The sequence below is a fragment of the Pecten maximus genome, chromosome 6, assembly GCF_902652985.1.
Source record: "Pecten maximus chromosome 6, xPecMax1.1, whole genome shotgun sequence".
NCBI lineage: Eukaryota > Metazoa > Mollusca > Bivalvia > Pectinida > Pectinidae > Pecten > Pecten maximus.
Window position 1 is genome coordinate 12,629,711 of NC_047020.1, and position 26,161 is coordinate 12,655,871.

General features: G+C 35.7%; 2 protein-coding genes across 2 annotated transcripts; one reads left to right on the forward strand and one right to left on the reverse strand.

Moving 5' to 3' along the window:
- Positions 1 to 19,132, forward strand: LOC117329000 (alkylated DNA repair protein alkB homolog 8-like). Its single transcript, XM_033886664.1, has 10 exons — positions 1 to 137; positions 3,806 to 4,049; positions 4,287 to 4,412; positions 4,858 to 5,061; positions 5,566 to 5,636; positions 10,843 to 11,099; positions 11,518 to 11,590; positions 12,034 to 12,189; positions 14,824 to 14,973; positions 15,134 to 19,132. Exons 1-10 carry the CDS (start codon positions 12 to 14, stop codon positions 15,803 to 15,805), a joined length of 2,079 nt encoding a protein of 692 aa, XP_033742555.1. The 5' UTR covers positions 1 to 11; the 3' UTR covers positions 15,806 to 19,132.
- LOC117328999 (zinc finger and BTB domain-containing protein 24-like) lies at positions 16,608 to 24,873 on the reverse strand. Its single transcript, XM_033886663.1, has one exon. The coding sequence runs from the start codon at positions 24,674 to 24,676 to the stop codon at positions 21,752 to 21,754; it is 2,925 nt and encodes a 974-aa protein (XP_033742554.1). The 5' UTR covers positions 24,677 to 24,873; the 3' UTR covers positions 16,608 to 21,751.
- Between the last annotated feature and the right edge of the window lie 1,288 nt (positions 24,874 to 26,161).

Sequence of the window (26,161 nt, forward strand, 5' to 3'; positions counted from 1 at the left end):
TGGCAGCCTCCATGGTGGAAGTCCAAAACATGACGAAATTATCAAAATCGGAGAGAAAGTTACGGAAAAAGCAATCAAAGTCTCAGCATACGTTGTTAAAGCATGACGGAATACAGGCTTCCGATACTCCTACAAAAGTAAGCAGTATGGGTCGCTGTCATTGGATTATCAACATTTTTAGTAAGAACTAAGTACAGGGGACGAGTAGCCTCAGTAGGCCTAATTAAAAATAGATCTACCTTGTCCGTGTAGGGGCTCTAATTAGAGACCTCTCGCTGTCAAGGCAAACATCCTAACACAAGGCTAAAGAGAAATTCTTGCTAGTCTGATCCAGTAAGTTGACCTTATACTCTCTACTTTTACACTAGCTACCTCCTTCAGAAAACCTAAGACAACTATAACCAAGGTTCTTTAGCTCTAAGGAAGCCTCTCAATCTCCCACAGCTTTCACTTGAAGTGGTTAACGGCACCAAATCTGTAATGGGAAGGAGTAATGAAAAATACCATGCCAGGCTTTGAACTAGCGACCTTTCGCTCTCAAGGCAAACATCCTACCACTAGGCTAAAGGGAGATTCCCGCTAGTCTGAGCTAGTAAGGTGACCGTATACTCTTTTCTTCTACACTACTTCCCTTCACAAAGTCTTTAGTTTAAATCAATTTTATTGCATAATGGCAAATGGATTGGACAAAATTTATGCAACTTACCAACGTCCTTTCCGTAACAAATGTGTATATACAATGTTTCACGTGACATAATTATTAAACTTTTTTTAAACAAAAGGTTGGAAAATGTAAAGCAGCGAAATAGATTGTGAACACCAAGTATGATATAATGTTTATCGTTTATACATGCAAGAGGTTTCAGTGGCCCTGACGGCGCAAGTAAAACACTACTGTTCATACACTCCGGTCCTTCTACTTTCAAAGTCTTTGCCCCTGAAGACAACCACAACCCAGGTTCTATAGCTCCAGGGATGCCTCTCAGTCTCCTATAGCTTTCACTTGGAGTGGTCTGTCAATGCTACCAAATCTGTAATAGGAAGGAGTAATGAAATATAAAGTAAAATGCCTGAGTATGTCAGTATTACCCAAAGGTATTGATCCCAACAGGACCCAGTGTATGTAGTTGGTGTATCCAGTGGTATTCCCTGTCTTGTCTAATTTTAGTGGATGAAGGAGAACCAATATCAAATTTTACAACCTCGATAATTTGACACTGGACACATTTGATGTCATGGTTTGGTAGGTAGAAGTGGTTTGCAACCGGTGTGTCTCTTATGCTTATCATTGTCTTTAGTATGTTCTTTGATTCGGATTTGGAATTGGCCTTTGTTTTCGCCAATATTATTTACATATTGCTTGTTGCATGTTTGGCAGGTAATGAGGTATATTACATTCCAAGTAGTACAGTGTCCTCAGAGCTCGAGGCAAGCACGGTATCATCAGCCCATGTAGGTACCCCAAGACCTTAGATTTGGTCATCCGGTTACAGATTTTGCAGTTAGGTTGTGTGCAGTCTGTAACTGGGTTGATGTATTGCTGTCATGGCACTCTCAATGGTCGAGTCGGAAATAGGCTCTGATTAAAAAGTTGGCAAGTTTTTTGCTGTATCTGATTGCAAAAATAGGCGAGTCATCATGAGGGGCAATTTGGAGAACAGGTCACATTTGAGTGTGAGTACCATTGGTATTCTAGGTTGGTCCTTTTGCGGACAGTTGGGGGGGTTTAAGGAGGTCTTTGCGACTTTTACTGTTTGCTTTTAAGAGTTTTTTAAGCAGTAAGTTGAGTGGCTAACCACATCTGGTGTAGTATTTTACTACATTGTCGGCATGTTTCTCGAAGTCCTCGGTTCTAGAGCAGATTTGTTTGATCCTGATTCTGGGTAAAAGGACCAGATTGCTTGCAATGCCTCAGGTGGTGAGATGTGTAGTGGAGGTACCCATGTTTATTTGTGGGCTTGGTGTATAGATCGAAAAGGATTTGATTGCCACTACGGAATGTGATGGATTCCATTGAGTATTCCATTGTAAACTTGATACTCTAGTAGAAGGCATTACAGTATTCATAGAATAGAGTGAGTTCTCTTTATGTTCCTGTCCAGATAATGTAGATATTACAATGAATCTGTAGTAGGTATAGGGTTGGAATGGCACAGATGCTAGCCATTTTGCTCTCAAGTTCGCCATGAAGATGTTAGGAGGGAGCTGCTTTCGTTCCCCTGCTGGTGCCCCCTATTTAAACTGTAGGTAATTTTCCCTGTCAAATGTAAAGTTGTTGGAATGTAGTATATGTTTTAACAGGAGTAATATACTTTGGTTGGAGAGTTTGTATTTACAGACCTGCCAACTACTACTATTTTATAGTAATCTTTACTATTTTGTGGTGGTCGTTACTCTTTTTTCTCTCGAAATAGTAGCAAATTACTCTTTTTGATGCAATAGATTTGGCAAGAATTGTTAAGAATTACTCTTTTTTTGCTCAAAAATGGGCCAAATTACTATTTTTGAATTTGAAAGGTTGGCAGGTCTGTATTTAGCGGTGTGTCTAGAGAGAGTGCAGCTACCAATCCCTTTTAATCTTTACATTTGGCACTGCAGTCTCCCATTACTCTAATGTAATTTGGGCTGCATCTATGATCACATATATCCAGTCTAGGTCACGTGATATGATTGTTACATCATTTTGATCAATATCATGTAAATGCTTTGCAATGCACTATCGATAAATCAAACACGGCAAGGATTCTAATTCATAACAATTGCATTACTATGACACCAATTTGACGCTATATTGATCATCGTCACGGCAAGGCTTTGTACTGTCTGGGACTAGTAATCTTTACATATAACTAATCCTTTGGATTGATATACAGTACTTCCTTTGTTACTAATTAACCTGTAACAGGAGCTGTACTGTCATCTTTAACTGTTCTTTCATGAAGCCTGTCACCCCGATCACAAGAACCCTGGTTCCTACTATATATCCAATAAAGCCTTTCAATGTTCAATAGCTTACATTTGGAAAGGTCATTGGTACCATACAACCTACCAATAGCTAAAGGGAAAAAGTCACCAGGCCAAGGCCGCACCAAATCTGTAGTCGATAAAAGTTTATCCTGCCCTGAAATAGTGACTTCTCACTTTGTAAGAGCATACAACCTACAAATAGCTTATTCCAGACCAATGTTCAAATGTCTGTTTTGGGTTATATGTATTATAAAATAAATGGGTTATGCCTTGTGAATTTAAGGAGGGACCCTATATGCCCTCTTTATTTATGCTATGAATGTGCCATACATCAAGTCATGTTTATGGAATTTTACATGTTGTATCATTACTATCATTGGTAACATCACTGTTACAATCAGATCATTAGAATAAACAGTTGTTTTAATATGATGTTTCAGTTAGACATATTGACATTGATCAGGTCATCACATTAGGTGGTGGCCTAAATTGTCGCTCTTGAAAAGGATCATATTCTCAATTTCTGGTATTGCACTAGCTCTCTGCATGGGTCTATACTCGGTAAAATATGGTATAGTATTCTGATTTAAGTCTCTTGCATGTCACAGCTGAATCCTTGACATAGGTGCTGTTCCTTTTACTTACCTGGCTGGAATAGAAGCCATATTGAATCTTTGTCCACTTGAATATTCATATTCAGTTTATTCTCAGTATAACACATAAGGCCAAGTTTGAAACAAACAAATTAGCGCATAATAATAGAAGTTTTACCAAACATTTTTCTGATACAGACATGTTACTGGAATTCACTGTATTAATAATTTTTTTCTATTTTCAGATACTTTGTGTTAACAATGCAGGGCTTGGTAGCGGTGTGTCTAGGGATGAAGTGAATGAATTATTTTCAGCTGTTGGCAGAGTAGAGGATGTGATTATGATGCCTCAGAAACCTTATGCTTTTGTGTGTTATGACAATGAGAAGGAAGCTGAGGCTGCATATGGAAACCTAAACGGCCATACATTGCTGGAAAACAAGGATAGGAAGTGGTCTGTGACATTATACATATCTTATGTCAGTCAAGGTAACAGGATGACTTAGAGTTTTATGTAGAATTATAATCGAATTATTTCCTCCAAATTATACTCATTGTAAGTAAGACAGGCCAAATATGATAATTATATGGTATAGATACAGATATAGATATTGTGTTATACCGGTACTCACCCAATTTATTTCACATATGACCATTAAATACCAATGGGGCTGAGTAATTAGATAATCAGTTTGCCTAACGATTGTCAATGTATTTTTCCCAAAGTTCCTCCAAGCCTTTCACCCTCTGATGAGCTCCCTCCTGGCCTCATCCTTCTCAAGGACTTTATCTCACAAGACTATGCAGACAAAATGCTGGAATCCATTAAATGGCATGAAGAGGAATCACCCGGTAACTATATATTTTGTAACAAATTCAACAGATGTACTCCAAATACACATGAAGTTGTAAATTGTAAACTGTTTTCTGTCATACCTGTTGTGTTTTTAAAGCCTTAGTTAGATTGATAGATAGTGGTTGTACCAATTATAGTTGACAGAATATAAAAAGAAGAAACAGAATTTTTTTTTAAATAGGCTGGTTTAGGTTTAGGTTTATTTTGTTGAATGTCCAATTAACAGCTAGGGTCAAGATAGGCTGTGTGTATGGACTGTATTAGTCAACACAGCATTAAGATGTTATAACTTGGGGCACCATTTCCCTGTAAATCTCTAAAGCATGCTACATTACACTTGATCTAAACACCGACTCCGTGTGTTAGGGATATCAATGACAACACTTTGTTGAATATCCTGGGTACTGTACAAGTCTGAATATCAGAATATTATTTCCTCAGGTCTGCAGAAAGAACTCAAGCACAGAGAAGTCAAGCATTATGGGTATGAATTTAAATATGGAATCAATGATGTAGATGTTGATGATCCTCTGCCTCAAGGAGTTCCAGCCATCTGTCAGGAGTTTCTGGACAGGGTGTTAAAAACAGGCCATGTGAAACACTTTCCTGACCAAGTCACAGTTAACAAATATCAGCCAGGACAAGGTACAAACTAGTCATTAATGGGTGAACTTTTCTGTGAAGAAAAGAGGAAATTTGTTTCTTTAACGAGAAAGAGATGATTTTCCTAATCCTTGCTGCGCCAGACTTATGATAATCAGGGATTTTGTTTTACAGTATTTTTGTCACGGTGATATCAGGTTAACTTGATGAAGTAGATGTAAACAACAATTTTATCATATTTTGATATAAAGTGTATACACGTATCTGTTGGTGAAGTTTTTCATATTCAGATGTCTTGCCTACATTGTTTCAAACACCTTGCTTTTGAAAGTCAAAAACAAAATAACAAAGTCCTGGGAAGCTATTGCTGTATTTGTTCCTTGTGTCACAAGACCTTTCTCTTGGTACTACATTTGCGGACCTGCTGACATTGGCCATGACCTTTAACCTACCTTTAAAAAGCTAAAGACACGTAAATTTTATGAATTTTAACCGACTCAGCGGACTATGTTGTCTTCTGACAACACTTGTTTATATATGTTGCAGGTATACCTCCCCATGTAGATACCCCTTCTGCGTTTGAGGATGGAATCATGTCACTTAGTCTTGGTTCACAGGTACATGATATTATATTATTGTAACCCTGGTAAATACTAGCCGCAATATACCGCTCGGCTAGAGAGATCTTCTCTTTAGCTTGATCGGTTGAGCGTAAGACTAGTAAGCCAGAGGTCCCGGGTTCGATCCCTAGCGGAGGCAGTGATTTAAATATAATTAATCCTGCACTCTGTTACATTATATTCATCGATTCAATTTAACATAAATAAGACACAAAACTGATCTTTTCCTGTACATATGCACCATTGCCTTTCCTCCCCACTTCCACTTATTTTAAATAGAAATTCAGTTTTACAGACTGTTTATATTGGCAGAATTTAAGATACTGTTCTGATCCCGTCACATTTGATTTGTAGGTATATTTTGACTCTGTGACTAAATAATGCAACCATTGTTTGGTGATCTGTCAAAATGGCACCTTCTGGGGGTGCTTCTGATTGGTCAAAATTTAGATATTGTTTGATTCCTTTGAAGATTTATGCTTGGTTTTATCATACTACAAATATATTTTCATTAATTAAGTATCAAATATATGTATGGAAGTAGTATAGGGAACATGAAGTGGTCCACATTAAAATTTGTAGCACATCGTGTATGTACACTACTGTACTTGATTTACAAATGGTTATTCTGATAAACACAACAAAATATCCATATTGTACTGTAGCCCAATTATATTTTATCATAGCTCATGTCTACCACTAATTACCACTACGGATTGACAACCTTTAAATAAGTCCATGGGGAGATAGCACATGTTTACAGTGATTTTTTTAGGGTCGATTTGGGGCCGAATTTCGGCCCCTTCCCCTAGAGAAATTTTGTTGTATTTTCCCAATTTCTTGCTCATATTTTCCCATTCAGAAAATATCCCTTCATATTAATTGGTATAAAGAAATGCCGACCAAAATGTATTTCACAAGAAATTTTCAACGCCGGTGTTCTCGTTCTATGTTGGTCGCGTTCGATAACGCAAATTCCCGTGCTTTCTGTTTCCGTGTCTGAAATGATGTCGTTTTCCTCAATGTTTCAAATCGAGTGCACCGCCAAAGATTGGTGGTAGAGAATTTGTGTATCCCGAGCCGAGCCCGAGCCGAAGACCCGAGCCCGAGCTTTGGATATTTTCGTTTTTCTCCTTCATTACTGAATGGATTAAAGTGATTTTTTCTACAAAGATTTGATTTCAGGTTTTAAATCAATCCGTGTAAGTGGATTTTCTTAAAATGTATTTTAACGTCCTAAATCGACGATTTTCATTTTCTAGGGGGAGAATTTGTGTAGCCCGCAATCAAGCGTGACTATTCATGTTTTTTGCTAATTATTTCCGATACATGCTATTATTGAGAAACATTACTAGATACAAACAACAAGTAAATATAGCTGATTCTAAAAATATAAATTTCAACATATATCTAATGTGACTTGGTGTCAAATTTTGACATTTTTGTAACCGCGCCGACGATCAATGAACTCGCCGTGTTTACCGAGCTTTCACCGAGCCCGTGCTAAGGGCAGATAACTCTACCGATCTCGAGCTTTGTGACTGTACATTAGTAAAGCCTTTAGTGATATATGTGAATTGATTGTGATTAAAACATAAAAAATTGGCTTGAGATTAAACTTAATTCCAATTGAGTGTTATTGTTAAGACAAAAAAATTAAATATGTATATTTATCGCACATTTAAAGTTATTAACTGAAATATCAAATTACACAAATCATCAAAAGAAAAACAATATTCAAAGTAGAGTGATGAAAACAAAGTATAATGTGATTTGACCATTAATTAGCCATTACAAATTCTTTAGAGGAAGTTTTTCCAAATATCAAGTTGGTTTTTTGTTGGAATCATATTCGGAGAGATATCAGGTTTTGGATGAATCAACATAAGGGGAGTAGCGATATATCTATTTACATGGAAGATATTCTTCAACTTTTGAGATGTGATAGTGAAAGTGATTTTTTGACTATGCTAGATAAGGTCTCTGAGAAATGGAGCGAACCTTTTGTAGACTATTTCAATTCTAGTGTTAAGGGAGATATAGAGAAATATTCAGGTTGGTGGGTACTATCGGAGCTAGGTGTAGGTAACAAGTATATGGGTATTACAAATAACATTGTGGAGGGGACTAATAGCTTAATTAAATCTTTAAATAATTGGAAAGAATTACCGTTAGATAGTACAGTTTTGTCTTTTTATTATCTCCAGAATTACTATTGTAACGAAATCAAGAGGGGGTTAATAGGAGTAGGTCCATACAAACTTAAAGCTATACATAAGAGCGCACAGTTAGATCCAGATGATGTAGTATTTTCAAAGAAGGTTTGTAATCCCGATGGTATATTAGATTTAATTCAGAGTAATATCAATGATATAGAGCCATATGTACACGACGAGATAACCGACGAAGAGGTAAGTGATGACAATGTTAACGCCACAACAGACTCTAATATTCCGCAAGCAGGTAATTATATATATAAGTATAATTCACAAAAGTCGTTGGCAGTAGCCATTTTAAAGAAACAATTTCCTAATATAAACGGTATGCAAGATACAGGCTACGCTCCAGTTTTGAGAAACGGTAAGTGGGATTATGCTTTACGAATGAAACCGACGACAGCATCAGCAGCACAAATCCATCATACAGGTGAGGACCATTGGGTAGTATCAGTACAGGAGGTTAGTGGTAACGAAGTTTATGTTCTTGATAGTTTGATAGGTATAACTAAGCAGAAAGATCATTTGTCAGCGTCCTTAGAAATGCAGGTAAGTTCATCATACGGGGAAAATAGGAAAATCTTAAAAACAATTTTACCTTGCATACAACAGCAAACAAATGGGGTTGACTGTGGGGTTTTTGCCATCGCTAATTTAGTAGAGTTTTGTTTTAATGGGTTTAAAGGTAGTGAAGAAATAGAATTCGACATAGATTATATGAGACAGCATCTAGTAAATTGTATTTCAAATGGTAGGTTTTCTAAATTTCCAAAGAAAAAACTTAGTAAATACAGAAAAAAGAAAGTTTCTCAAGCCTTAACTTATGATATTTTTATCGATTGTGAGTCAGATGGATGTCATATTTCTAATGTTTTTGATGATATGGTAAGTTGTGACGCTGCTTGCGATAGGTGGTTTCACAATAGATGTGTTTGTGATCAGTCAGAGTTTCATTTTTCAAGAGACAGTTTCGTTTGGCATTGTACTAAATGTTCGAAAATTCAAACTAGAATACAATAAGAAAATAGTACTGTAGTTGTATTAAAATCATGCATTGATGAAAATATTTTTTTTACTAAAAGAAATAGCTTTAGTAACAGAAAAAAAGTAAACCAGTGAATTGGTTTATACCACAAATGAAAACTTTATTTTCTACGTAAAAAAATACAAAAGTACATATGTTGATAAAAATAATTTAATGTGATAAACAATAATGAAAAGATGGGTAAATATATTTAAAATCATTAAAATGATATGGGCTCTTTGTAGAACTGCGTCCTCGTCGCAGAGCCCGGAAACATTCTTATACCAGAATGGCTAAAAGTTCTACAAAGCTCGGGATCGGTAGAGTTATCTGCCCTTAGCACGGGCTCGATGAAAGCTCGGTAAACACGGCGAGTTCATTGATCGTCGGCGCGGTTACAAAAATGTCAAAATTTGACACCAAGTCACATTAGATATATGTTGAAATTTATATTTTTAGAATCAGCTATATTTACTTGTTGTTTGTATCTAGTAATATTTCTCAATAATAGCATGTATCGGAAATAATCAGCAAAAAACATGAATAGTCACGCTTGATTGCGGGCTACACAAATTCTCCCCTAAAAAATGAAAATCGTCGATTTAGGACGTTAAAATACATTTTAAGAAAATCCACTTACACGGATTGATTTAAAACCTGAAATCAAATCTTTGTAGAAAAAATCACTTTAATCCATTCAGTAATGAAGGAGAAAAACGAAAATATCCAAAGCTCGGGCTCGGGTCTTCGGCTCGGGCTCGGCTCGGGATACACAAATTCTCTACCACCCCAAAGTCTGTGTCGATCGAGTGTTTTAATCGCACACGTGTCTCACATATGCTATGACAAGCGCTTGAAAGTTTAAGATCATGTAAACAAGAGTCGCACAACACGAAGTATTATGTCAGACTGACAAAAAAGATAGGAAAGGCCTTACGAAAGTGAGTGACTTCTTCAAAAAGTCTTCCGGCGGCGATATACCAAACAACCCGTCAACCAATGAATCATCATCCAACATTGAATCTGTTTTATCAACCGTCCAGATGGAATGTTTACCCGTAGCAAACGTCAATGTACATGTAACCCGCGACGAAAATCTGGTATTAACTTTATCGGGAAAAAAGAGGAGCAGCGTCGATAGATGAACATTTAATGCTGCCAAATATGGATCTTCCTTCTCTTGTCTTTATCACAGTAGTGTGACATGTGGCTACATGTGCAAGTACTGAGAATTGTTTGAGAATTGTTTATTTTTTGGTGCACATTTGAGTTGTAAGCCATTTGTTACAAAAGGGTATAAAACTTGGGACACATCCTTCAAGAAAATTGAAAAAACATGACAACCGGCCTGGACTCTTTGGTGGACATGTTCAAGGGGCAAAAAACAAGGAAAATGGCCCTTTAGATAGCTATTAAGAATCATTAGGCCAGATGAATGTTGAAAATTTAACAGATAAATAAATATATGGACGTGTTATTGACTGGTTTTTTTCATTTAAAACCAACACCAAATTTTCCCAATTGGGGAAAAATGCTGCTGTATTTTCCCAATTGAAAAGGTACAGGCCCCTGTAAAATAAGGATGAAAAAATCACTGGTTTAAGATTTCAACCCACTGAAAAGAACATTAATAGCCCACCTGATAAAAAGCATTTACCTTAAAACCACATATTTTAAGCTACTCTTTCCAATAGATTTTGAAATAAATAGGAAAAGTAAAGATGATAATATAGCCATACATTCTAGTAGGATAAAAAGTCCAAAGCCTTCCTCCTTAATAGGGAGAGCTGGCAAGTATAATATAGCATTTGTATGAAAGTACAAAAACTGTCAAGCACTTAAACAATTATATCCATGTCTCGATTGAACATTCCCTATCTTTAGTTTTGATGAAATACAAAGAAATATATTAAATGTACTGCTAAAAGACTGATATTCCAGTAAAAGTAATGTTCTATTGAAGGTGTTGATGGATTTCCGACATCCTACTGGTAAACACTTGTCTGTGTTGTTGCCTGCTCAAAGTCTGCTGATAATGACGGGGGAGTCACGCTACGTCTGGTCACACGGAATCACACCACGTAAATCGGACATTGTCCACACACCTGATGGCAGACTGACCCTCGTACACCGGGGTACTCGTATCTCATATACATTCAGAAAAATCATCCCGCCAAAGGACAGAATTAATCGTCCTGTACCCTTTGCTATGGAGAATAGGTAAATGGTGTATTCCTAACTTGATCTGTCCATTTGACATCAGTTGTATATTCTCTTACAATGTTTTTGATGTTAAGAACCCTTACAATTGAAGAAAACTAAGAAACTAACCCATGATTAGAAGAAACAGGTAAAAAATTGCTGTACTGACAGAGGAAATGACAATACATTTAAGGTCATTTACATGTATTTGGATGTAATTGGATATCCTTGAGGGGGGCCCTTTATGTGATTTGGTTAGGGATATGTGAGCAAACTCAAATATGTTATACTATTATTGTGCCAATGTGGTGTTACCCAATTAGTGTGAAGCATTAAGATTGGAGATCATGATAAAGTAATTGCTTCATTAAAAAGTCTTTGGATTCTATTATTCTTTTCGAGTAGAGCTTTATAATTTCAGTTGAATATTTTTTAGGCAATCCAACCCGACAAAACTTCCACAATCAACATCTGATGCTGCAACCCTGGAGGAGACGCATGTTCATAAGGTACAAACTTTACCAACTTATTCTCAAGTTTCACAGTGCAATTCAGCTCAAAATTGCCTGAAATGATCCTAACCAAGTCTCATTATTCAGGTGGTTTTGAAATCCAAGATTGCCCCCATTTTGAAAACACTACAATATTGCACAATTGTTCTCAGCACCATTATATTGTACTGAGGATGTTTACTATTACTACAATAACAAGGGTCTGAGGCCCATACCATGCGACTCTTGTTCATATGCCACAAACTTTAGTGAAATTTTTTTTAGGTACAATACTTTTATGATCTAGTTAGTTTTACAGTAAGTTTCATGTACAGTATAACAATTTAGAGTAAATCATAAAAAGGAAAAATAGTTCTCACTTTATTGATCAATATGATTCATTACTACTATAAAATCGTACATACCGGTACATATATACAGATATAGTATATTTTTGTAAGGTATATGAAGAAATAGCAGACCACTTCAGTGGGACCCGGCATAGTCCATGGCCACGGATAGCAGATTTTATCAGGGCACAACCAATGGGGTCTATTCTGGCTGACATTGGATGTGGCAACGGCAAGTACCTCGGTATCAACAAGGACATATTTGAGGTAGAAAACAATTTATTTTGTTTTCAATAACCTTGTATTGTATAATATATTAAACTAGTCTTTTGTCTGCTTCATGTTTAACGGTCCTCTGAAGAATCTTTTTCTCATCACATGAAAAAAGTCGTTCAATGCATGTGATAGCTGATATGAATACTTTTAGCCTGTCTGGCTATACTTAGCTGATAAGAATACTTTTTAGTCTGTCTGGCTATACTTAGCTGATAAGAATACTTTTTAGTCTGTCTGGCTATGAATACTTTTTAGCCTGTCTGGCTATACTTAGCTGGTAAGAATACTTTTAGCCTGTCTGGCTATACTTAGCTGGTAAGAATACTTTTTAGTCTGTCTGGCTATACTTAGCTGGTAAGAATACTTTTTTAGCCTGTCTGGCTATACTTAGCTGATAAGAATACTTTTTAGCCTGTCTGGCTATACTTAGCTGGTAAGAATACTTTTTAGTCTGTCTGGCTATACTTAGCTGGTAAGAATACTTTTTAGTCTGTCTGGCTATACTTAGCTGGTAAGAATACTTTTTAGTCTGTCTGGCTATACTTAGCTGATAAGAATACTTTTTAGCCTGTCTGGCTATACTTAGCTGGTAAGCATACTTTTTAGTCTGTCTGGCTATACTTAGCTGGTAAGAATACTTTTTAGTCTGTCTGGCTATACTTAGCTGGTAAGCATACTTTTTAGTCTGTCTGGCTATACTTAGCTGGTAAGAATACATTTTAGCCTGTCTGGCTATACTTAGCTGGTAAGAATACTTTTTAGCCTGTCTGGCTATACTTAGCTGGTAAGAATACTTTTTAGCCTGTCTGGCTATACTTAGCTGGTAAGAATACTTTTAGCCTGTCTGGCTATACTTAGCTGGTAAGAATACTTTTTAGTCTGTCTGGCTATACTTAGCTGGTAAGAATACTTTTAGCCTGTCTGGCTACACTTAGCTGGTAAGAATACTTTTTAGTCTGTCTGGCTATACTTAGCTGGTAAGAATACTTTTTAGCCTGTCTGGCTATACTTAGCTGGTAAGAATACTTTTAGCCTGTCTGGCTTTACTTCGCTGGTAAGAATACTTTTTAGTCTGTCTGGCTATACTTAGCTGGTAAGAATACTTTTTAGCCTGTCTGGCTATACTTAGCTGGTAAGAATACTTTTTAGCCTGTCTGGCTATACTTAGCTGGTAAGAATACATTTTAGCCTGTCTGGCTATACTTCTGATAAGAATACTTTTTAGTCTGTCTGGCTATGAATACTTTTTAGCCTGTCTGGCTATACTTAGCTGATAAGAATACCTTTTAGCCTGTCTGGCTATACTTAGCTGGTAAGAATACTTTTTAGTCTGTCTGGCTATACTTAGCTGATAAGAATACTTTTTAGCCTGTCTGGCTATACTTAGCTGGTAAGAATACTTTTTAGCCTGTCTGGCTATACTTAGCTGGTAAGAATACTTTTTAGTCTGTCTGGCTATACTTAGCTGGTAAGAATACTTTTTAGCCTGTCTGGCTATACTTAGCTGGTAAGAATACTTTTTAGTCTGTCTGGCTATACTTAGCTGGTAAGAATACTTTTTAGCCTGTCTGGCTATACTTAGCTGGTAAGAATACTTTTTAGCCTGTCTGGCTATACTTAGCTGGTAAGAATACTTTTTAGTCTGTCTGGCTATACTTAGCTGGTAAGAATACTTTTTAGCCTGTCTGGCTATACTTAGCTGGTAAGAATACTTTTTAGTCTGTCTGGCTATACTTAGCTGGTAAGAATACTTTTTAGTCTGTCTGGCTATACTTAGCTGGTAAGAATACTTTTTAGTCTGTCTGGCTATACTTAGCTGGTAAGAATACTTTTTAGCCTGTCTGGCTATACTTAGCTGGTAAGAATACTTTTTAGTCTGTCTGGCTATACTTAGCTGGTAAGAATACTTTTTAGTCTGTCTGGCTATACTTAGCTGGTATGAATACTTTTTAGTCTGTCTGGCTATACTTAGCTGGTAAGAATACTTTTTAGCCTGTCTAGCTATACTTAGCTGGTAAGAATACTTTTTAGTCTGTCTGGCTATACTTAGCTAATAAGAATACTTTTTAGCCTGTCTGGCTATACTTAGCTGGTAAGAATACTTTTTAGTCTGTCTGGCTATACTTAGCTGGTAAGAATACTTTTTTAGTCTGTCTGGCTATACTTAGCTGGTAAGAATACGTTTTAGTCTGTCTGGCTATACTTAGCTGGTAAGAATACTTTTTAGCCAGTGTGGCTATACTTAGCTGATAAGCATACTTTTTAGTCTTTCTGGCTATACTTCTGATATGGTACAACACATCTATCATATGTTTGTCATCTGACTACTTGTCTAGAATTAATTAAATTATTTTTATTATCAATTTATTCAATAAAGAGAACCCCTGGGGCTATCATACAAAGGTGTTTGGGAGGAGTAGATTCTTAATTGTGAAGTAAGCAGTAGATTCTTTGTTGTTAATGATGTTTTTGCATTTCTCAGGGAATATTGTTACCTAACAGAACTCAGATCTTTGTGAAAAAAATCTTGGACACATTGAAGAACTCCTTGATTGAATTTAGATATATTACTGTGACAACATGGTTTTCTGAACATCTCCACATGAAGATGTCTTTTTTGTTTAGGTTGGGTCCGATAGAAGCTTGAATCTGGCGAAGATCTGTCGAAATCGAGAGTTCCCTGTGTTTGTCAGTGACGTCATGTCTATACCTATCAGATCGGGTGTCTGTGACATTTGTCTCTGTATCGCTGTGCTGCACCATCTCTCTACAGAGGTAAGTTCTGAACTTTTAACAGGTAGTGTCATTTAAGTGTGATCTCCTTGTAGTAGTTGGTAGCTACCTCATTGATCAGCATATAGCACTTTGTCAGTCTCAATGTACATATAGTTTCTTTATTTCTTTTATCTGTGTTTTTTTTTTCTTTTTTTTCCAGGAGAGAAGATTGCATGGAATATCGGAACTGCTTCGTATCCTACATCCAGGAGGGAAAGCTCTAATCTATGTGTGGGCAATGGAACAGGAACTTCATAAAATTAAATCGAAATATTTGAAAGAGGTTAAAGTCACAGATTCTACAAATAGAAATGAACAGGACAATGCCACAGAAATTGATGAGGTAAAGACGAACGATTCACCAGTAGACATGTTACCGTCAGATAAAGCTGTATCTACTCAAATTAATCAATTATCCTTGTCAAAAGGAGAATTGGAAAATGAGGATAATTACACTAGTCAGAATGAATATGTTGATGGACAGGAGGTGAATATACCACCACCTTCTTGTGATAGGCTAGTAACACCAGAATTAACACTAACAGGGAAATGTGGACACGTATCCGAACCACAGTGTAGTAGTAAGGTATTAGAGGTGCACAAAAACAGGACTAAATTTAAACAACAGGACATGTTAGTCCCCTGGCAGTTAAAGAAGAAGGAGAAGGTCGAAGCCAGCGTGAAGGACCTAGGGGAGCCAGTGTTCCATCGGTATTACCATGTGTTCCGACAGGGAGAGCTTGAGGCTCTGTGTGGGAAACTGGACAATTGTCGAGTACAGGAGAGTTACTATGACCAGGGAAACTGGGTTGTCATACTGCAGAAGTTATAGTGTGAATTAATGAATTAAAAGAAATAGAAAATCATTTGAAAACATTATGATTTGCATTTCTTAATGAAACATGAAGGATGTCTGTATCACCGCGAGTTGTAGTGTGCAATGTATTTCAATCTGGACAGTGGCAGTTCAAAGATAAAAATTATTTCAAAATCCTCAATAAAATTTGTCTACACTAAATATTTTAAACCATTGAAGATGTCTTGATGAATCGCATTTATTCCTGCTCTAATTTATATTGTTTAAAAAAAAACTGGAAACTTTTCAAAAAGAGGAAGTTTCAAGTGTGTATTATTAAAGAATTATACCAACAGGATACTTTTTTTTTTAGTGGTGAATGTTCCATTCTACTACATTACATGTAAAATTTGTGTTCACTGAATTCAATAGGAACAGTGGCAAGGCATGTATAAAAGTGGAGTATAGGGTCATCTGACCAGCTCAGGCTAGTAGAATTTCCATTTAGCAGAGTAGTAGGATTAGGATGTACCTGTCCTACTTTTGATACATGATACACTGCCTCACAGAGATCAACCCATGAAACTAGTCTAATCCCTGTGGAAAATAGGGCAAGAAATGGGGCCAAGACAAACATCCTTTTTGAAGTAGGTCAAAGTGACCAATGTTTGGTACATGCCATGCTGCCTCACCTAGGTGAACCTATGCCCTAAGTATGACGTTCCAGTGACAAGTAGTGCAGGATAGAGTGCAGGACAAAATAAAAAGGACAAGTGTAGACACTATGCTGTAGACCCTCTGAATCTGGTTGAATTTTTAAGACATAACAAAACAACAATTATTTATGCAGATTATTTTATTCAAGGCTATTCACAAGCTGTGCATAATAATTACAAGTGGTAGGTACTACTTCAGTATAAATACAGATTGTATGTACAGGTGTGTGATCACTGAAACACTTACAGGCAGATTGGACAGGTAACAAATTAACAGGTAACACAAAAAACGACAGTTTTCAATCACACGAAAAAAAACTTTTGGCTGTTTTTTTCTTTTAATTCACAAACAGTACATGTTTCATGATGCTGATACACTGGTGTAATTTTGTGTCATCAATTAACTGTATACATGTACATCTTGTTGATTATTAAAACTTCTTAATCACAATGATAATCATACAATGAACATACAAGTTAAAGCAAGAAATTTTCATTCGTATAAAAGCATCAACTCTTTGCAGGATTTGTCTGCAAATATCAAACACTATCAAGGTTATTCATTTTTCCAGTGTGAAAAATCATTTTTCCAGAGTGAAAATTCATTTTTTTTCCAGTGTTAAACAGCAGTCTGTTCAAAACACTAGGATGTGATGTCTTAGCCAGACAAGGACATGATCTTCTGGAGAGCAGCAAGATTACATACTAGGAGTACTGGCTCTTTATAAATATTAATTTTATCCACACAAATACTTTCTGTTTTTAGAATACATAGGATTAAGAACAGTTTTACTTAGTGTGAAAATGTGTTACAATATACAGCCACCAGCGTTTCATTTTAGCATGCAAGTGCTTATCAATGTTCATGGTGTTTCGAGTTGGGAAACTTTCTGGTGGTCTTAATAAGCCTTGTGGTTCCATGTACAGTCGCTCACAGAAGTTAACATATTCAAGTGATGTACAGTATATCACATTTGACCATTTTTATCACATCTCATGATCTGACCCAAGACAATGTAGAAGTGATGGCATGTAACAATGTATTCATCTGATCGAGCTTCACAGCTACTAATTTAACAAAGTGTGAAACACTTGTTCTGTAAAAACGGAGAGTATAGGTCACTTTACAATCTCAGACTTCCCTTTAGCCTAGTGGTAGGATCTTGCCTTGAGAGGGAGAAGTCACTTGTTAAAGGATCAGCACAGACAGGTTATTTTTCATTACTCCTTCCTATTACAGTTTTATGACCTTGTAAATCAGTAAATGTGATTTATACAGACCTTCACCTCCAGAAAGCTACAGAAACAAGCATACTGAGTATGTCTCCTACCGACCACTGTTGGCTATTATGCTATAATGATTTATAAAGATGGTGCCCTTTGGTGTTAATTTGGAAAAACGAAAAAGTATACAATTTGCTTATAAGTTATTTTAATGTAATAATACAAGAAATTGTAATGTATTCTGACCAGGGAATTCTATAAAATGGAACTGGAATTTTCTAAAAATGGTAATTATATAAATAGTAACCTTGACCTTACAACCATGAAACTTGGGACTTGTCCGAGGTATTAGTACCATAAAATACCTGTAATGTACGCATCAATGTAGTTTACACACCCTTAAAATCGACTAAAAATTGCAGGAAAAAAGGTCTATACCAATGCAATTTACACAAATAAATGAACAAAATCATACTAATTTTGTGTCCAAAATTCATCAGTGTAGACCGACCAGTCAGGTGTGAAATTATCAATGACCAATTAAAAGAAAATTTCAGATTCCCTGCAAGTGGGTAGTCTTGTATTAACAAGAATGTGAAATTTGATGAAAATCACATTTGTCCAAGATATTAAGATTCTAAATAAGAGTCTGAAGTTTGATGAAAATCCCTTACATAAAGCCAAACAACCCTGAAACTTATCCCCGATATTATGGACCTTTATGATCAATTAAAGTTTGATCAAATATCTCACAGAATAAAGCCACTAGGTTACTGACAAACTTTTGTGTATTAACCTACATACATACGGACGTTCTCAACCTCGGGGTTCACCCGTAGAGGACTAAAAGATATTGTATATGATTAACCTACATACATACGGACGCTCTCAACCTCTGGGTTCACCCGTAGAGGACTAAAACATATTGTATATGATTGGTCGCTGATTAGATTGTAACTGTTATATATCTATGTAAAGAGAAAGAGGATTACAGGACTACGGCTTATCCATCACATTGCTTGAAAAATATCACTATCTCAATTCATGTATATAAATCTGTAAAGCATTCTGTTCTGTCATCCCACTACATGCAGAGTTATGGCCCTTTGCTTGCAATGTACATGATGTACAAAAGGACATCACTGGATGGCAGTGTTTCAAATAGAAATATGGCCCTTTTTCAATTTTGATTGAAGATTTCTCGGAATATTTATCCTGATAGAGCAGCACAACATAAACTCATCATAGCATGGTACAGGATAGCAGAATGATTTAGCTTTATGGTTCTGTAGAAGAAATGATTCAAAATAAAAACTTGTGATAGAAGCCGCAATGATTGTATTTAAAACTAGTTAAGCTAATGAATTCTTTACTGCAACAAAGACAAAATTCCATAAACATAAGTTCATAACCATGAAATAAGTTGCAGCTAAGTATTTCATGATTAACTGGATATGTTCAAGTCCTAGCCATGATAGGTAATGAAATGTAAGACCACAAGTAAAACATGACCAAAAACAATAGCAGGGTAACATAACCGCTCACTCTGAATAATTGTATTATCATATTAGTATACATGTACTACCAATTAGCTTAAGCAGAATTAACTGTCCTCATTAATTTACTGTATTTCAGATAATCACATCCATCTGATTACAATTACATGTATATGCGACTAAAGTGCTTTGTATTACATGTATATCTAAAATCAATCAAGGATTTAACTTAGTAAGCTTTCATAAAGAGTTCCTTCCATTTACTAAGTGTCCATGAATGGAAGGAACCTTTTATTTACAATGGTACATCACATTCTGTCAGGATTAACAACTCCTTTAGTTTCAAACTTTAGTAAAATTAGCATTTTTTACAAATTCAAACTGGATTTCAGGCTTTATAACATGCACATAGCTAACATTTTATGAAAATCAGTATTTTGATAATTATGATTAATGATTTGAAATTAAAATATCATATTGCAGTTTTGGTTTCAGACTTTTAGAAATTTGACTGCAACAGTTTCACATTCCATGGTAGTTGATAAGTAAATCTGGCTAGAGCTATGACCTTGTTTGTGAGACTGAAATTATAAAAAAAAAAACAAGCAACAAAAAGCACAATAATCAGAAACATGAACATAAAATACACTCATATCGAATAACAAAACAACTTTTCATCAAAAAACAGTATTTTTACATTACCTTGCATAAATTGATTTATTTCTTTTTAATGAAAATTACTGTTATCTGATGTCAAATTTCCAGTTATAACCATCTAAAACTTAACACTGTTATCATGCAGAGGCTGTTTCTTCAAGAACTCTTCAGGAATTAAAAATCAGAATTGTATTCAATAGAATTTGTTCATTTTTTCATATGTATATAATAATTACACTTCACAGTATTAAAATGAGATTCTAAATATTATATGATGTATTCCCAAACATTTTAAAACGAAATCAAAACAAAAAAATATACAAGTACATAATGATGTAAATAATTTCTTTTCCATTATCAAATGTTAACTATATGGTATAATTTAAAGAAGTTTTTCTTGTAGCAGGAATTCTATCAGATGATCAGCACCAAATTCTCACCCATGATAAAATATATGTAGACATTTGGAAGGTTTAATGATCAGTTGTATAGTAAAGTACTTTTGATAAATTTTTTAACAATTTACAAAAATGTTTTATTTATATTCATAGATACATTTTGTATAACAAAATAGTTGTTTTTGTCACCTATCAAAAACGAGATATTTATTATTAGTGCTTGCATTTGGATGAAAGAATTTCTAAAAAAAATTCATTTAAGCTACATTTTTACATGTAGAAATTGTAAAATAACCTTTTTATTGCACTGGTCAATGATACAAATCAAAACTTGTACATTTATAATTTATCATGCATCAACTGTAACAATATACATGTACACAATAAGGTATGGAAAAATAGCAGGAAAAAATCAACTACTAATTGGACTTACGTAAACACAGGAAACTAATTTCTGTTGCCATCTTCATTGCATACTAGGTATTTACCATTGAAGTAGGATTTTCTTAATGTCTTGTTTATTTTACTAATATAACTACAAGCCATTTCATAATTATAATGCCAAAATAATTAACAAAAGCTTGCATATCAATACATCAGAGCAACTGGCATCTAATTTTAATAAAATTTTGTAACTTGCCATCATAAAATTATGTTTTGTGAATATGGCAAAACATGGTATAGATTGTTTTCAAATGGCACTCCATGGCAGACAGGTCTAGACGTTGAATATAAAATCTACTTTATGTTAATTATTCCTCCAAACAAATCATCTTTTCTAGTGTTTTTTTTAGCTTACCCCATATGTAAATTGATTGCATAATGACATGATTCCACTAAAGCAAAAAGTAATATTCAAACTTCATAAATGACATGGGTCAAAACCAAAATATAACTGAAAATGAGCTTGCAAAATCATATTTTAATCTAAATTTTTCAACTTCGTCTACCAACCTCGAATAAAGGGGTAGAGGGTAACATCACAATATCGTTCACAAAATAGAATGTAAAATTTCCCAAAATACATTGTGAAAAACATACAAAATTTCACGAAATAATCCACTTAGATACTCTTCGGGTTGACGAAATGTCTAATACATATGACGTATAAACAAAACTTTCTTAAAATTGAAAAATTGTATTACGGGTATGTGATGTGTGGAGTTTTCATTTTTAATAATACTACCAATAATGTTTCACTCATTATTTTTTCACAGTAAAATATTTGTTTTCGTCGTAAATATAGAACTCATATTCTTTAATTTTTCTTAATTATCCAATTAATGTAGAAATACAAGAGACCCTATCTGAAATTCAATACAAAAATATCAACAATACCATGAACATTGGAAGACCAGACCATACAGATAGCCTAGTAGATTTGACAGTAGAGATTTGTGTTAGGTGAATGACTTAATATATATTTCATTTTATACTACTCACTGACCACAGATTGATAAGTACATTATGTATTTGATATCGAACCAATCATTACTGGTTTGGATTTTGGTACTGAAGCGGGTTATAGTTCTGGTGCATATACAGGTAAGGAAATGGTGGAACAGACCATTGCCCTGGAGTTTTATTGTCGTACTGTCTCTGGTTAGAGTCATGGACTTGTTGCTGCATGTCTGTGAAGGTGTGGTCAGAAGTTTGGCCATCACGACTGTCTTTTCTCCGCAGATCAGAATAACTATCAGGCCCAGCACCAGACATATAAGCCACAGACTGGTGAGACAAATGGGTAACCTGATCAATGCTAGCTGTGGTTGGATCTACTGTATAGGGAAGATGGGGCAGTTGCATTGTTGAATGACTTTGCCCTTGGGACTGTCCTTGATTCTGAGCTTGAACTTGCTCCTGATGATGCATGGTACTGACTGCTTGGAGAAGAGCTTGTTTACGTAGATATTCGGCAGTCGCCGCTGCCATTTGTTCATCTTGTGGGGAAAGGCCATGAGCTGAGGCAGCTGTCACATGATCGAGTGTCCTCGACAAGGGTCGTACTGTAGTCACAGGTGGTAGTGGCTGCTGTTGCTGCTGATCTTGGTGAGACATATAATTGTCAACTGGTTCTGATGTTGAATCAACACTATCTAAATGATGATCTATTTTTTCTGAACTTTGTCCAGTTAGATGTTCACTAGAAGCACCAATGATTCGTTCTACTATGTTACTGAACACTGCCCTGTTGTCAGTCTCGGGACTCGACATTATTTCTGATGTCTGACTTTCCGTATTGTTGGAAATTGTTTGTTCATTAGACAAGTCTTTATCCTGGTTTTCTAAATCTGTTGATGGATCTGGCCCACTAGTCATAATAGGCCTGCCTCCTCTTCTAACTGTACCATCAAAACTCTCAATAAAATAACCTTCCTTTCCCTTCAGATCTGATATAACACCGTCTCTCCATTTCTTTGGATCTCTCTTGTGGACCAAGATCATATGACGTCTAATAATGGAAGTATCACTGAATTTTCTTGCACAGAGGCCACAAGAAAATGGTTTATCACCATTGTGAATTCGTTCATGTCTATACAGAGCCTGCTTTTGTGTGAAACCTTTACCACACACTCCACAGAGATGATCTTTCCCTCCTTTGTGTACTTTCATATGAATGGCAAGGGCTGAAGATTGTCGGAATAGTTTGTCGCATACCTCACATTTAAATCTTTTTACCTCATCATGTGTATATTTGTGTTCTTTTAGAGACTTTTCATAGGCAAATGACTTGTTACACACCTTACAAATATGAGGTCGCAGCCCCATATGTACATTTGCATGTTGAATGTATGAGTTTTTCTGGGTGAAACTTTTGCCACATGTTGGACACAAAAAGCTTTTCCTGATGCCCATGTGTTCAGCTTTGATATGGTAGTTCAATACATATTTAGTACTGAACCTTTTATCACATTGATCACATGGGTATTCAGGCTTTTCATAATCATCTTCGTGAATTTTCTTGTGTTTGATGAATGTCCGAAGAGATTTATACATTTTACCACAGGTGTCACAGCAATGTTGAGGTTCAACATGGGTCATCACATGTCGTTTCAAATCCTTATGAATACCAAATGTTCTATCACAGTGTTCACACTTCCATTTTTTCATTCTGTGGTTCCTTCTGTAGTGTTCACCTAGTTGACTTCTTTTTTTTGCCACATAGGAACAAGAAGGACAAGGATAATCACATGCTTTCCCTACATTTTGGGACCTTTTCCCTCTGGATTTCTTAATTTGTCCTGCTCTAGCTTTCCTTGTTTGTCTCCTACCAGCTTTCCTTTCAAATTTTATTTTTAAACCTTCAGCTTTGTCATTGAAGGTTTTATCAGGAAGCCATTCTTGATCGTTGGCATCCTGCTTTTCCTCATCTTTTTCTTCATCTTCACCATCCTCTTCATCATCTACATCAAATTCAGGCTCCTGCACACCATCTGCCTCATCATCTACTTCTTCAGATATCTCCACCGTTTCTATTGGACCTTCATCCCCTTCCTCTTGTTTGATTTCTACAGATTCTGTACACATTTTTATATCTAATTTTGGACTTGTTTTGAGGAGTTTCACTGGAACACCTTTCCTTTTATGTTTCTTTTTCGGTGGTGATAATTTACTTATTTTCTTTGCTATATTGTCAACACGTAGAGTTTGTTTAGTTTTTGTTCTAGTAACAGTGTGCTCTGGTTGACTAAACTCAGATTTGATGTCTTTGTTTCTATTGACTACTTCACGATTAGCTTGTTGTTTCTTATGCACATAATTTATAGAAGTGTCCTCCTCGTCTAAGTCAAGCATAATATTGTCTTTATCATCCTCCTCACTACTATTTGCGACGTTTTCTGTGGTTGAAATACTGTCATCCTCCCCTTCCTCTTCTTCTGTCTCTCCATCATACATTGGATCTGTATCAGACATCTTCTCGTTGTCTGTATTTCGATCAGACATAAAGTCTTTAGATGAAAATGTTAATACGATTGGTTCTGGAACCTTACTCTTCACTGGGGTAAGTTTCGACGTGAGTTCTCGGTTTTCCTGTTGTTTAGCCATGTATATTGGTGCTGGTTGTTTATTTATGCTGTTTGTATGAACACTTTCGGGAGTGTGATTCGAGAAAGTCGACTGTACAATACTGTCGTCGTAATCTAGAGAAGTGGATACCGGCGGAATACCATAAACGGAATTGAGTAGCTCTATCAAAAGTCTATATGCAGACATCATTGAGTTCCAATCCCCCGCCATGCTAAATTTACCACCGTCTTCATATAGGTCAACGCCTGCTTCCCGACTGATTTCTGTAAGCTGAACATTCGATAATGGAGTAGAAACATCCTCGAAATTCTTCAAGAAATCTGACGAAAGTTCGGCAGATGTATGTGCAAATACTTTCTTCATTACTCTATGCATCGACATATCCATGTTGACTTATATATGCATTATTGTATTACATTGAACAGTTGACTTTTTACACTATTTTCTTTAGAAATTTCGTCCATTTTGCAAACCGGAAGTTGATACCTATGATGCGCTGAAAGAGAGTACCTGTCAAGAGAGATAACTGTGCATACGTCATGACGTCGTTGTGGCTTCAGGAGTTTGACGTTATATCATTTTTTTTTACTGAACAGCCAACTCTTGCCTGTTCGGATTACAAGATTATAATCCTTTGGCATTCAGCTCATAATGCAAAATATGCATCATCATATGATGTTTTTATATTTTATAGCTCTCTTTCTTTGAAAACTTTGGTAAAGTACAAGTGTTCACCTATCTAGAGTTCATACTCAAATTGTTTTACTGTGCAGATTTGTTGATATTAATGTATTAACGTTGCTCTGTATTGGTAATGAATTTCGAAAGTAGCAATCAATCTGAATTAAAATGCTGATTTTAATTAATTCCCAAATAACTTTGCAAAACGTGAGATAAAAAGTGAAAATTAATTTTTGAAAATTTTCGTTTTATACCTGCGTTGAAAAAAGATTGATTAGCAGTTTTCTCAACTTCATGCAACCGGTAAACGTGGTTTCCAATTACTTAGATATCATGATTTCCTATTGGTTAGATCTCAGAGTTTCCAATTAGTTAGATCTCAGGGTTTCCAATTATAGTTAGATCTCATGGTTTCCAATTATAGTTAGATCTCAGGGTTTCCAATTATAGTTAAATCTCATGGTTTCCAATTATAGTTAGATCTCAGGGTTTCCAATTATAGTTATATCTCAGGGTTTCCAATTATAGTTAGATCTCAGGGTTTCCAATTATAGTTAGATCTCAGGGTTTCCAATTAGTTAGATCTCAGGGTTTCTAATTAGTTAAATCTCAGCTACAGGTAAACGGGGGTTCCCAAGAAGTTATACCTCAACTACATGTAACCGGTAAATTGAGTTCCCAAGTAGTTAGACATCTACAGGTAACAGGTAAACGGTGTTCCAAAGTAGTTATAGACATCAACTACATGTAACCAGTAAATGAAGTTCCTAAGTAGTTATATACATCAACTACAGGTAACAGGTAAATGAAGTTCCTTAGTAGTTATATACATCAACTACATGTAACCAGTAAATGAAGTTCCTTAGTAGTTATATACATCAACTACATGTAACAGGTAAACGGATTTCCCAAGTAGTTAGACCTCAGCTATTACCTAGACCTCAGCTACAGGTAATCGATAACCGGGATTCCCAAGTATTTAGACCTCATCTACAGGTAACCCTTTAAAGGAGTTCCCAAGTATCAGGGTCTCAATTAAAGGTAACCGGTAAACGGGAATCCCAGCTCACAAGGCTTTAAATCTTGTAACCCAAGTTCGAATTCCGACATCGGTAAATGTATAGAAGATTAAGGTCAACTGAGACGAAGTAAGTCTCAGTTGACCTATTGGAGACGAAGTAAGTCTCAGTT

What these genes read in the sequence shown, in the direction of transcription:
- LOC117328999 (XM_033886663.1), bottom strand. Translation starts at nt 24,676, where the DNA reads ATGGATATGTCGATGCATAGAGTAATGAAGAAAGTATTTGCACATACA.
- LOC117329000 (XM_033886664.1), top strand. Translation starts at nt 12, where the DNA reads ATGGTGGAAGTCCAAAACATGACGAAATTATCAAAATCGGAGAGAAAG. An exon ending in CATATCTTATGTCAGTCAAG is followed by an intron (nt 4,050 to 4,286) that starts GTAACAGGATGA and finishes TTTTTCCCAAAG; the next exon opens with TTCCTCCAAGCCTTTCACCC. An exon ending in AGGAGACGCATGTTCATAAG is followed by an intron (nt 11,591 to 12,033) that starts GTACAAACTTTA and finishes TATTTTTGTAAG; the next exon opens with GTATATGAAGAAATAGCAGA.